Source organism: Alexandromys fortis, unplaced genomic scaffold (genome assembly GCF_014885135.2).
Source record: "Alexandromys fortis isolate MF-2015 unplaced genomic scaffold, M_Fortis_MF-2015_v1.1 scaffold_157, whole genome shotgun sequence".
Classification (NCBI taxonomy): domain Eukaryota; kingdom Metazoa; phylum Chordata; class Mammalia; order Rodentia; family Cricetidae; genus Alexandromys; species Alexandromys fortis.
The window spans coordinates 2,532,402-2,546,081 of record NW_026068041.1 but is presented as its reverse complement, the minus strand read 5'-3'; the positions used below and the strand labels follow the sequence as shown (position 1 = coordinate 2,546,081).

At 50.7% G+C, this 13,680-nt stretch overlaps 1 protein-coding gene across 3 annotated transcripts in view; it reads right to left on the bottom strand.

Moving 5' to 3' along the window:
- Positions 1-6,293: 6,293 nt before the first annotated feature.
- The window catches only part of Txn2 (thioredoxin 2), a 14,031-nt gene continuing 6,644 nt past the window's right edge, over positions 6,294-13,680 (bottom strand). For 2 of the 3 annotated variants that reach the window (XM_050165702.1, XM_050165700.1), the window contains exon 4: positions 6,294-7,026. In XM_050165702.1, coding sequence (XP_050021659.1) covers positions 6,913-7,026 — 114 coding nt within the window. In that variant the 3' untranslated portion in view covers positions 6,294-6,912. The remainder of the gene's footprint in view (positions 7,027-13,680) is intronic. The other variant, XM_050165701.1, reaches the window with a different exon arrangement.

Below are 13,680 nucleotides of genomic sequence, written 5' to 3'. Positions count from 1 at the left end.
GACTGGACTCATCGAGAGGCCCTTTGAAGAGGCAATTATATTAAAATGAGGCCATTAAGATGACCCTAATCTGTACTAACCAATGTCTTTATAAGAAGAAATTTGCTCTGGCAGACATGTGGCACTCACCTATAACCCCAGCACTCAGGAGGCAGAGGCAGAAGGATCATGAATTCCACACCAGGCCTGGTGTACATTGTGAGCCTCTGTGTTTATGAATAAAACAAAACAAGAATTGGGTGTGGTGGCTCCAACTCTAGCACTCCTGAGGCAGAGGCAGGAGGATTCCAAGATCGAGGCTAGCTTAGGCTATCGTGAGACCTTGCCCCAAAAAGCCAAAAGAGGGTATTGGAGTTCCCTTAGTGGTTAAGAGTGGTTCATAGTCGTGAGGACCACAATTCTGACCCCAGCTTTCATGCAATAAGATGGGTGTTCATCACATGCCTGGAACCTCAACTTCGGGTCGGGCAGAGTCAGGGAGATCAGTTGCTAAGGCTTGCTGATTTCCAGCCTTGCTCAGGGAACGGAAGCCCCAGATTGAGAGACTCTGCCTGGAAGGAATAAGTGGAAGATGATAGATGAGGATTGCTGATGTCCTTTTCCGGCCTTCATGCATGCATAGCCATATGTTCTCTCTCTCTCTCTCTCTCTCTCTCTCTCTCTCTCTCTCTCTCTCTCTCTCTCTCTCTCTCTCTCTCTCTCTCTCTCTCTCTCTCTCACACACACACACACACACACACACACACACACACACACAGAGGATCTCTGTGAGTTCAAGACCTGCTGACCTGCTACAAAGCAAGTTCCAGGACAATCACAAAGGCAGATTCTGTTTCAAAAATCAAAACAAAACAAAACCACCAAAAACAAATAAAACACAAAATAGAAAAAAAATGGACATACAAGGAAGCAGTTGAGGTGTGTGTGTGCACAGGAAAAAAAATCCACACGAGGGCATAGCAAGAAAGCCGTCATATACAGGCCAAAGACAGAGACCTCAGAAGCGATCGACTCTGCCTTCTTGGGCAGGGTCCCCCTCAGCTCCTATTCCTCCTGGGAGTCTGCTTGCTTTCTTGCTTTGTTTCTTTTTCCAGTTTTTCTAGATATGAGTTTCTCTGTGTAGCCATGGCTGTCCTGGAACTCACTCTGTAGTCCAGGCTGGCCTCGAACTCATAGAAATCTGCCTGCCTCTGCCTCCCGAGAGCTGGGATTAAAGGCATGTGCCACCACCGCCCGGCAGGAGTGTGTTTTCTAGTTTGCTCACAAGCCACCCCACCTCCCTGGGTGAAGGTCTCCTCCTGTATGAAGTAGGAAGTAGGAACAGCAGCCTTGAGCTCAGGTGGGTGTGGTAAGATGCACAGGGGAGGCTTAGAGATGTTGGCACCGAGGGACCCACAGGAGGCCGAGGAAGGCAGTGGGTCAGGGTTCACCCGGTGGGCTGGCGGCAGGTAGAGCCCTGGCACACCTCCAGGCAGTAACAGCAGCTGTGAAGCTGTGGTGTCCTGGCTCCCGAGAGGAGCTCCCTCTGGGTGCCAAGAGAGGCAGTCAGAGTTGGCAAGGAGGCATGGCAAGTTGAGGACTCAGAATTCCACTGAGCATTCTCCAGAGGTGAGGTCACCTCTGGCTCTCCAGGGCTGCGAGTAGAGCAGGAGGGGGCAGTGTCAGAGATCAGGGAGGACACAGGTCCAATGGAAGCTATCAGCCTGGTCTAGCTGTGAAGCAGGTTAGAGCAGGGAGAACCAGGGAGGGGAAAGTTTACCTAACACTTCTTTTTTGTAAAAAAAAAAAAAAAAATTTAACTATTTTATGTGCATTGGTATGAAGGTGTCAGATCCCCTGAAACTGGAGTTGTAAGTTGCCATGTGGGTGCTTGGGAATTGAACCTGGGTCCTCTGGAAGAGGAGTCAGTGCTCTTAACCTCTGGAGCCCTCTGTTCAACTCTCCTTAACACTTAGAATCTCATTGAATGTTGCTTGTTTAAACCAGCTCCGCCCCCTAATCATTCCCAGGACCTCAATCAACTCCGCTGTGAGGCCCAATTTGCAGGGGTGCACTTGGGGGACAGCATGGTGAAAACCTGCCCCAGAGGGAAAGCAATCTGGCTGGCGGGTAAGACACAGACTTGGAATCTGACACCTGTGAGTTCTAATCCCAGCTCTGACACTTGAGTCATGCTACCCTCTGGGATCCTCAGTTTACCTTATGTGTAAAATGGCAAAGACAATAGTTCCTGCATTGAAGGTTATCATGAGGACTGGGTAAGACAATAGACGATACTGGCCAGGGAATGTGGGCCATCATCATCACCCCCATTTCTCTGATGCAAAAACTTATCAGCTAATATTTTTGTTTTTGTTTTTTGGGTTTTTATTTGTTTGCTATGTGTTTTGTTTGTTTGTTTGTTTTTTGAGACAGGCTTTCTGTATAGCTTTGGAGCCTGTCCTGGAATTCCCTTTGTAGACAAGCTGGCTTCGAACTCACAGAGATCCACCTGCCTCTGCCTCCCAAGTGCTGGGATTAAAGGCGTGCGCCACCACCGCCCAGCTCTGATCAGCTAATGGTAAAGTGAGTTGTGTAAGCCCATGCAACTTTTAGGTACAATGGAAGGATTTGAACCCAGACCTGATTCTTCCTGCACGGTGGAATGAGTGACCTGCCAGGAAGTGACACTTCTTGGAACAACGATCAGTTCAGGCTTCCTGTGTGCCCATAGACTCTGGCCTTCAGCTCCTGGCTCCTGGGACTGGGGCTAAGGATTAGGCTTGTGGCTGGTGCTCCAGGCATTGGTGAGGAACCACAGCAGAATGCCTGGAAGTCCTGCTTGCTGCTGGCATCCTGTCCAATGAGGACATGGCCCTGACATTGTTCTCTGGACCCTGCCTGCTAAGGGCCCACAGGTCAGGAATTTCTGAAGCCTGGCCAGAACTGCCTTCCCTTTCTGGGAAAGCTGGGTAGCCATTGTATGGGGTGAGCAGGCCTTGCTCCCCTGGCCAGGCAGAGACTTCTGGTAAGAGCGGCTGTGGCGAGACTGTCAACATTCTATTGGCTTTCCAGGTTCTGGGCCTGGAGGCCACCTCCATGGAGACACAGTGACCTCCATACTCACCTCTCCTACAGTTAAGGGTAAAAACACTGCTTTTGGGCTAGTAGAGGTCAGGGAGCCAGGATTCAGGTCTAGCCTACCCTTCCCTATGCACTTCAGAGGGAGGCTGGATGGAACCATGTGCCCCAACACCAGCTCAGAGATAACATGCAGGCTCCTCTGGGGTATTTGGAAGGCAAGCTTCTAGTTAGCACGGCCAGCATCCTTTCTGTGCTGACCATTAGAAGGTCTCACGTACTGGGAATATGACTCAGTGGTGGAGGATGTGCCTAGCATGTGTGAGGCCATGGATCTCATTGACGGCAGTGCGGTGAAAGGGATCTGTGACCTCCCCAGTCATCCCGGATGTCTGTGCCAAATGCCAAGGCTCCTGGTGGCTGGCCGGTCCTGTGGAATGCAGTCCCAGTGTCCACTGCTGTCCCTCTGGGCTTGCTCTCTCCTGTGACTAGGGAGGCTCTTGCCTGCTGGTAGGGTCTAGCTGAGGGCTGTAGGAGCTACTGTTGCTTCCACATCTGCTTCCTGCCTCCAGGCCAGCCTCTGCAGGAGAATACCGGCAGGCAGCCCCACACGGAGATGGTGGAGAGTGCAGGGGAACCTGTGGTCCGTTGTCTCTCTCGGGTTACCCACCTGGTGATAAATGGCCTTTAGTAACGTCAAGCACGACGCTGTGTGTTTACAATTCCAGCATTCAGGAGGCTGAGGTAGAAGAATGGTCTTGAGTTCCAGGCCAGTTTGGGCCATAGAATAAGACCCTATATTAGCTGGACGGTGGTGACGCACACCTTTAGTCCCAGCACTTGGGAGGCAGAGGCAGGCAGATGTCTGTGAGTCTGAGGCTAGCAAGCCCCAGAGCAGCCAAGATTACAATGAGAAACCCTATCTCAAAAAAAAAAAAAAAAAAAAAAAAATCAAACCAAACCAAAAAGAGCCTATTTCAAGTTAGTAAGTGAAGTGAAAGGCGATTTTTCTTTCTCCACATTGCAGCTGGGCTGCCTACCCTTGTTCCATAGCCCCAATGCCCCATGGGGTTCCAAGGCCACTGTGGGACGCCAACATCCCGGTGAGATCAGCACCCAAAACTTTCTGTGCTCCTAGCCCGTGACTCATGGGCATATCCTCACTGGCAGAGGTTGCCAACCTGGGACAACTGTGTCCCTAGCCTTGGGCTCACCTTGCCCGTGGAAGCACCTTTTAAGGAAAAGGAACATGGTTTCCCTCCCTCCCTCTGCCCGCTCTCCATACCCATCTAGGACAAGTCAGACTCCCACCTGGGTTCCTATTTGGTAACATTTTTTTTTTTTTTTTTTTAGCTGTGACATTGGGCAGGTCAATTTCTCTGAACCGGTTCCTTCACTTATAATATGGGAATAATCCTTGCCTCATCAGAGTGGAATTAAATGAGGTAATGTGTAAAACGTGCTTGGTGAATGGTACCTTTTAAGGGGTGGCAGTGGGGTATAGTAGGGCAGCCTCTAAGTTCTGACACACCCCTTCCTTACCTGATATCTTTAGTTACTCAACTCTGCTGGGTTCTTCTGGAACAAAAAAAAAAGCCCACATTCTATACGATTCTACACATTCTATACGATGACAGAGGGCTGGGGAGGTAGCTCAGTTGGTAGAGTCCTTGCCTTCATGTAAGAAGACCTGGGTTCAATCCTCAGCACTAAATAAAACTAGGGGTGTATGCCAGCAATCCCAGAACTCCAGAGGGGGAAGAAGGAGGATCAGGAGTTCAAGCTCACCCTTAGCAAGTTAAAGACTAGCTGGGTATACACGAGACTGGCCCTAAGCAACATGAAGACACAGAAACGTTTGGCCACTGGTGGGCTTCATGACCTTGGCCACGCTCTCTAACCTCTGACCTTCATGTACTTCTTGGAGGCTGCTATAAATGAAGACACTGGACACACTTGGTACCCAGGAGGTGCTTTGACCAATGGTCATTGTTCATTTACCTTGTGTAGCAGTCACTAGCTCAGTTTCCTTCTGGACTTGAGGGTTTTTCTAGTTTTATAAGACAGGGTTTCTCTGTAGCTTTGGAGCCTGTCCTGGAACTAGCTCTTGTAGACCAGGCCGGCCTCAAACTCACCAAGATTCGCCTGCCTCTGCCTCCCTAGTGCTGGGATTTAAGGCGTGCGCCACCACCACCCGGCTTTTTTTAAAGAAATAATTATTTTATTTTGTTCTCATGTATACAGTGTTCTGCCCATATGTATCCCTGCAGGCCAGAAGAGGGCGCTAGATCTCATTACAGATGGTTGTGAGCCACCATGTGGTTGCTGGGAATTGAACTCAGGACCAGAGGACCACTGGTCAGGACCACTGGAAGAGCAGTCAGTGCTCTTAACTGCTGAGCCCCAAGAGGGGGCTGAGGTTTTTTTGTATACCCGCCCCCCTTCTGCTTCAGCAATGGCAGCCTCCTTGCCAGTCTGCAGGTCTCAGTGAGCTCTGACGGAACGTGTGCCACTGTGGACAAAGCACACAGCAAAGGGCGCCACAAACGCGGTTCAGAGTGTCAGGACTTTCTGTCATCAAGTGGTCAAGACTTGCAGAAAGCAGACATCGGGAGACAGTGGCTGCTTAGCCCCAGAAAGGCGTTAGGCTGGTTTTCTTGGTTGGGCAGCCTGGCACTCTTAACGGGCAAGGGCACTGGAGAGGGAACAGGATGGGTGGAGGGTCCGGTACCAAGATTAGAACTTCCTGTGGGCATACATGGGAAGAAGTACCATCCAGCCAGAGGCCAGAAGCCAGTCTAGGAAGAAGGCCCCAGAAGGTCTGAGGGTGTCAAAGGTCAGAGTTCAGGTCTTTTATTCTTTTGTTTTTTTGAGGCAGGGTTTCTCTGTGTAGCTCTGGCTGTCCTGGAACTCGCTACTAGACCAGGCCGGCCTTGAACTCACAGAGCTGGGATTAAAGGTGTGCCTGCCACCAACACACTTGGCTCAGAGTCCAGGTTTCTGAGACAACCACTTTTGGTATTAGTCCCAGCCTGCATTCCTTGAGGCCATATTCACACATGGAAAACAGTATAATACTCTCTGGGCTTTAGAGGGCATGGGGATGTGTGTGACGGTATAACGGACGGGAACAGAAGTCATAGAGGGTGGACAATCTAAGAGGATTCAGGGACAGCCGTGGCCCAGGAACACCCACCTACCCCAGTGCTTGGCGCCCATAGAACAGAAGCTGGTGGCAGTGCAAACCTGGTTTTATTGGTCTGACTTCTTCACAGCTCCTCCTCCTGCTCAGGGAACCAGAACCAAGGTCCAGTTAACCCAGGGAGGGGACAAAGGAGAGGGGACAGCTAGAGGGTGTGGGGTGGGCTCTGTTCTTCACAGCAAGAGGTAGAAGGGTCATAGAAAGTTCTTTATTATAGACCTACGAAAAATGAGAGAATCACACATTACTCTTGCTTGTTCAGCTTCTGGTTTCTGTTTTCAAACTGGGGCAGAAGAGAATGCCAGAGGCGGGAGAGGGGGGCTGGTGGTTCAGAGGACTGCGGATGGGGACTGAGCCTGCGCAGTCTCTTCTAGCGTGGGGAAATAAGGACAGGCCCTCGAAGGAGCAGACAGCAGGAGGTGCACAGGATGCCCCCACGCCAGCAGCACCGCTCCCCTGCTGGCCACCCTGGTTGAGAGCTGGCTCTGCAGCACTGGTGGCTTCTAGGTTTGGAGGTCTGCTGCCAAAGGCCGGACCCACGGGGACAAGACAGGGGTGGGGCAGGAAGGATGACAGCTCAGGGACTTCTACTAGGCTCCTCCCCAAACAGGCTCCAGCAAGCAAGGGCAGCCATGACTCTTTCCTGCTTGTCAGCCAATCAGCTTCTTCAGGAACGCTTCCAGCTGGTCCTCATCCTTGATGCCCACAAATTTGTCCACCACGTCCCCATTCTTGATGGCTAGCACTGTGGGCACAGCTGATACCTGGGTGAGAGAACCACAGGCCAAATCACTTGGAGGTCAATGTGTCTCACTCACCTTCCCAAGCCCCCGCGGAGAAGGCTGAAATCACAGACTGTGCCAAAGGAAATGGGGTCTCTGCTGGGTGCGGGGCCTAGAGGCCCACCCATTGGAGCTTCTTCCACTGCAAGCTCCCAGCAGTACCCTCCTCCTTGAACCACATGGCTGACTCACTGGCCCGGCGGTTTGGCTGGAATGATGAGATGAAAATAACCAGGGTGTGCGCCACACGCCAGGCTGCTTTCTGAGCCCCGTGGCCTTTCTCTGTATACTGGGCAAGGCATGGTTTACCTTGAATGTTTGGGATAGACATCAGAGTGGTGGTCAGGGAAGCAAGCATCAGGGCTGGCTGACCCTGGTGACCCCTTTATTACCTCAAGCCTCAGCTTTCCTCAGCACATGAAAACACTAACAGTACTTTTTTTCTTTTCTTTTCTTTTTTTTTTTTCGAGACAGGGTTTCTCTGTGGTTTTGGAGCCTGTCCTGGAACTAGCTCTTGTAGACCAGGCTGGTCTCGAACTCAGAGATCCTCCTGCCTCTGCCTCCCAAGTGTTGGGATTAAAGGCGTGCGCCACCACCGCCCGGCTACTAACAGTACTTTTAAGGATGATAGGAACACTCTAAGACAGCACAGGGCACATGGTACACAGTGGGTTCGTGAAGCTTGGCCCCACGAGGACCACTGTGGTAGGCTACAGTTAATGGCATCAGGAAGCAGACATTCATAGCCTCTTCCTACATAGCGTGGAAGGGAGACAGACATATGTGACCTGAGGATTATTAGGGCTGGCAAAAGGCGGGAAATGGGCATTCCTGGTACGCGAGGCCCCATTTCCACAGTTCTGGGGACCCATATAGATTACATGAAATATAGATGAGGCCGGCGTGTCTGGCATGTGTTGCCCAATGCTTGGTATTTGCTGGCATTTGAGAACCTATATAAACAGAGTAAGATAAACCAGGCTTAATTTACATACAAGTTAACTACAAAGTAACAAGAGCAATGGACAGAAACCCATCAGGTCTTCCTACAGCCTGAGGGCTGTGGGGTGAGTCATCTTATAGGCCAGACTGAGATAATATCCAAAGTGGGGCAAAGAGAAGTGAAAGTCCCCTTGGCCCTATGGTACAGTCCTCACTTGCTACGTGACAGGCCCTGCAGCCATTCCTAATGGGAAAAACACAGCATGGAGAACACAGTCCCTGCTCTTTTTAGTGCCTCTGGCCCCTTTAAAGACAGTCCTGGAGGTGATGTGGGGGACCCAGGGTATGTGCCAGCACCATGAGTGTCCTGGTCTCAGCCTCTCTGCTGGCTCTTGTCCTGGTCAGACTCTAGCATGGGTGGTGGCATTAACAGCCCACCACCAGGCTTGCACTGTCTCCAGGAAAAGGCAGGGAGCAGAAAACAGGCTCCAGGAAGCACCACTGGGTGTGTTCCTGCACCATCTAGTGGCTGATGAATGAACTGCAGCACCCTAAGGCTGGCTCCGCAATTAGAGGACAAGCTCAACCACTTAACTTCCAACTTGGCAGAAACGTTCCGTTGGTGGACATTCCGTCCCCTTAAAATAAATACTCCACTTTTAAGATGTGGTCTGGGGCTGAGGGTGAGGCTCAGCGGTAGAGTACTTGTCCACTAGGCATGAGGCCTGGGTTCCATCCAGCACCAAAAAAAAAAAAAACCCCAAAACAAACAGCTTCCCTTTGTCCTGGCACTCTAAGCAGGCCTCTCCACTCCCTCCCTGGGACAGTCAGTGGATGGAGTCTCCCTCCTTGAGGTTCTGCTGTGTGTGCAAGCCTCTGTGCATGCTGGGACACGAAGGTCAGGCTGGTGTCCCTGACAGTTGAGGTCCGGTCACTACTGATCAAGCGCTTTCTCAAAACTCTGAGCAACACACACTGTAAACACGCATGCACACAGCTACAGTTTCTGGCTGGGTATCTGGGCTGTGACAGGAGGCCAGGGCGTTTGCTGCTCCGTAATCAAGAGGCTTGGTGTTTAGAGCACGGCCATCACTGTCGATGCTCAGGCCCCTGTACGTGGTCTTAGGAAGGTGATGGATGCCAGGCGGTGGTGGTGCACACCTTTAATCCCAGCCCCTGGGAGGCAGAAGCAGGTGGATCTTTGTGAGTTCGAGGCCAGACTGGTCTACAGAGAGTTCCAGGACAGTCAGGACTGTTACACAGAGAAACCCTGTCTCAAAAAAACCAAGGCTCCCTACCCCCACCCTCCACCAAAAAGAGAAAGGTGATGGGAACTGAGACAACCTTGGCTTCCCCTCAGTTTTTGACAGGACAACAGGAACCAAGGGCTAGGGAAAGGACATGCTCAACCATGCTGCCTGTCCTGCCCAAGAAGCCACCTGGGGCCTCCTAGCCTGGAGGAGTCCGTCCGTGGGAATGCTCATGAGGCCCCTGCCCACTGATCTGCAGCATCTTGTCTCACCCACTAGCAACACAGCTAAGAAACCGTCAAAGGCTAGCACAGTCGAGAGATACCACAGGAAGCTGGTGACCTCTGTGGCCAACTGAAGGATGCTTTTAGGTGTCATGGGAGATCCTGGGTGCTCCATATGCAAGCTCACACAGACTGCTGTCCCCGGGTTGGTACATTTTGCTTGTTTTCTTGCATACAAGAGCGGTCACTGAGTGACATCCTAACCCTCCTATCCCACCATCTTAGAGATGAGAAGACTGAGGTTCAAAGCACCTATTCCAAGAGGACTCAGAGAGGGCAAGTGGGGATTCAAGCAGGAAACAAAGTCTGTTTGGCTTTGCTTCTGCTGGAGAGTGAAGGATCAGAACCAGAGAGAACACAGACCCCAGCAGGGGAAAGGCAATTCAGAGAAGCAGTCAAAGACTTCATGCTTTAAGTGAGAAGAGTCTCGACTACTTAGAGTTCTTAACTAACAAACAAACAAAAGAGGGTGGGAAGGATGGCTCAGTGGGCAAAGGCACTTGCCACCAAACTTGATGCCCTGAGTTCAATCCATGGGAATCACGTGATAGGAGGAGAGAACGGACTCCTGCATGTTATCCTAAAAACGTTTAGATACGGGGCTGGGGAGATGGTTCTGATGCCATGTAAGGATGAAGACCAGAGCTTGTGTCCCCAACATCCATGTAAAAGCTGGGTGGGTACGGTGACCGCCTCAACTCCCAGTGTTTCTGAGGCAGAGTATTTGCCACGAGCGGGCTAGCTCATCTGATCAGTGATTAGCTGATCAGTGAGCTCAGTGATCAATTGAGAGACCCTGCCTCAGAGAATAAAGCGGAGAGCGAGCAAGAGAGCAAGAGAGACACCCAACAGTAACTTTAAGCCTGCACAGCATTTGTGTGTACATTTGTGTGTACACGCAACCATTAAGAAACGATGAAATTAAGTCCTTCCTGGAACTCTGGGTCATAATCTGTTCTTTATTTCCCTCTTCAGGGAGAAACCCAGGGCTTTCGGGATAGGCGCTCTAGGCACACGCTTTATCACTGAGCCATACCCTCAGTCCAAATCCGCTCTTTGAGGAGTCCATAGTGCTAGGTAGGTGTGTTGTAGTTCAGCCTCACAAGGCAGGGACGGGATCCTGGTAACAACGTGGCTACTAGCTTTAGGTTTGAGAGATCTTGTTTCAATGGATAGGCAGACGATTCCCAATGTCTAGCATGGGCCTCTGCATGGATGCACATGCATGTGCACATAGGCTCCCACACAAGCAAAACCATGCATTACACATGATACGAAAAACGGAAAGAAAAAAAGAATATTCCACAGAGTGGTGGCGCACACCTTTAATCCCAGCACTTGGTAGGCAGAGGCAGGCAGATCTCTGTGAGTTCAAGGCCAGTCTGGTCTACAGAGCGAGTTCCAGGATATAGGTACTGAAACCCTGTCTTGGGGGGGAAAAAGAATATTCCAGGAGGACCAGTGAGGTCACTTGGTGAGTAAATGCACTTGCCACAAAGCCTGACAACCTGAAATCAATCACTGAAACCCACATAATGGGGAGAACCAATTCCCACACGCTGTCCTCTGACCTCCACATGTGTCATGGCATGTGGACCCATGCACACACATATAGTAATGATAAAAAAAACAAACAACAACCCAGTCATATTCAAGTTTGAGAGGCACGTATTTCCAAACAAAGTAATTAGAAATGATTAAAATACCATATATTTTAAACCAGTTAATTGCTGTGGGATAATGCTCTTGTACTCTGTAGAGAATTGTCATTTGTTTTAGTTTAATAAAATGCTGACTGGCCAGTAGCCAGGCAGGAATTATAGGCAGGGCCACCAGACTAGGATAATGTAGTGAAAGCAAGATGAGCATGTCTCACTGAGAAATAGTACCTAGTCAACTAACTTAACACAGACGAGTATTACGGGTTATTTTAAGTTGTAAGAGCTAGTTAATAATAAGTCCGAGCTAATAAGTCAAACGGTTTATAATTAACATAAGCCTCTGTGCATTTCTTTGGGACTGAACAGCTGCGGGACTGGGTGGTACAGAAACTTCCTTCTACAGTTAATGATTTGTCTACTGGGGTATATATATGCTAAGAAAAGGCCAAACCAGGCTGCAGACATGGATCAGTTGGTAGAATGCTTGCTTAGCATGTAGAAAACCTTTAAACTGGGAGCGGTGGTGTATGCCTCTAACACAGTTCTTAGGAAGTGGAGGCAGAAAGATGAGGAGTTCAAGGCCATCCTTTGCCAGTCTGGATGGTGGGACCAGTCTGGAACACCCCACCCCCATCCCACCTGCCCCATCTCAGGAAAAAAAAAAACTAAAGCTTTAGATAAGTCACCCAAATAGTGACAGTGGATATGTCAGATGGTCAGGTTATAGGCGATGCCGGCGTGTTGGGATCATATGTTCAAGTATAAGGCTGAGACAGATGCCTCAGGGGACAGCAGATGGCCCATTCCTTCCCTACTGCCTCCCCTCCACCGCCCCCGAACTAGGAAGGTCTCCATGGTCAGGAGAGATGGGCAAATGCAGGCCTTGCACCCTCTGAGACCATGCAGAATACGAGTGGGGGCTGTCAGTGAAACCCTAAAAGCCTCAAGACCCCATCCCAGGGACTGTGGTAATCAGAGTGGGCATGGAGGAAGCATGAGGGAGTTGGGAGGGCTTGAGGACTTGTAGGAAGCTTCCTAGGGGTTTGGGGATCACTTAGAGGGACTCTCTTTAGAAAGAACAGGTGTGGGAGAAGGGATGCAATGGCCAAGATGATCCTGTTGGGATTCCTGAGCCCTCAGGGCTTGACCAAACAAGGAGGCCAAGAGGAGGATGCTGCCCAGATACCCTTCTCTGTAACCAGGGTACTATGTGGACGGTGGGCAGGGGGAGGAGGAGGGTCCCAGAAGATTCCACCTTCCTGCCTTGCCAAAGACTGTCCTTACTCCACACACCCCAGGTTTGCTGGAGTGCAGGAGTGCTGGGAACTTGTCACCTGTGGGACCCCTGTTAGTGGGAAGTCTGCTTTCTGTCTTACTAGTTCCCAGGCCTTGGCACGTGGTTGGTCTGCAGTAAAAGACACTGAAGCTGATGTGGTAGCATCTGGAGGTCTCAGGGGGTAGCCTGGAAGTCTTAGTCTGACCGTTGCCCTGTGTGGTTCCAGTCTTAAGTTTCTACCAGAAGTTTCTACCCATTTGCACTTGGACCTGCAGGGGCCCTGGGGGGTGCACTGAGTAAGCTAGGGAAAGTCAGGGGTGGCTCAAAGGTTGAAGGCCCCCTCTGATCAAGCAACTGGTGGGAAGGCTCAGAAACCAGCAACCCCTCCTCCACCCACGCCCTTGAGCGACCTGGGCTATGAAGTTTCCGGGATGGCCTTGCATCAGCAGTGGTCATGGTCATCAGCGGTCATCAGCGGCCCTGTCTTCCCAAAATTAATTTCCTCTCCTCTGCCCCAGGCAGTCTGACTTCCTTTGACTAACCACCCCACTCTGTCCAGCTCAGGGGATGGATGACAATTCTCACACTACCCACCCCTGTTTCCCACCGGCTCTGGTCAGAGCATGGGTAACTATACTTTATAGCTGGTGTGGGCAAGGTAAGCAAAGTTAACAGAGCCTGGGTGCCTGAATTCTGAAAAAGAAGTCATCGTCCCCCTTCCCCACAGCCCCCCCCCCCACCAACTTCCTCCAGTCTTGACAGGGTTTCTCTGTGTATCTTTGGATGTTCTGGAACTCACTCTGTAAACAGGCTGGCCTCGAACTCACAGAAATCTACCTGCTTCTGCCTCCCGAGTGCTGGGATAAAAGGTTTGCACTGCCACCACACCCAGTCAAGAACTTTTTTTTTTGGTTTTTTGAGACAGGGTTCCCCTGTAGCTTTGGAGCCTGTCGTGGAACTAGCTCTTGTAGAGCAGGCTGGCCTCAAACTCACAGAGATTCACCTACCTCTGCCTCCCAAGTGCTGGGATTAAAAGCATTGCCACCACCTGGGCTGGAGAGACAGCTCAGCGGTTAAGAGCATTGCCTGCTCTTCCAAAGGACCAGAGTTTGATTCCCAGCAACCACATGGTGGCTCACAACCATTTGTAATGAGGTCTGGTGTCCTCTTCTGGTCTGCAGGCATATATGCAAACAGAATATTGTATCCATAATAAATAAATA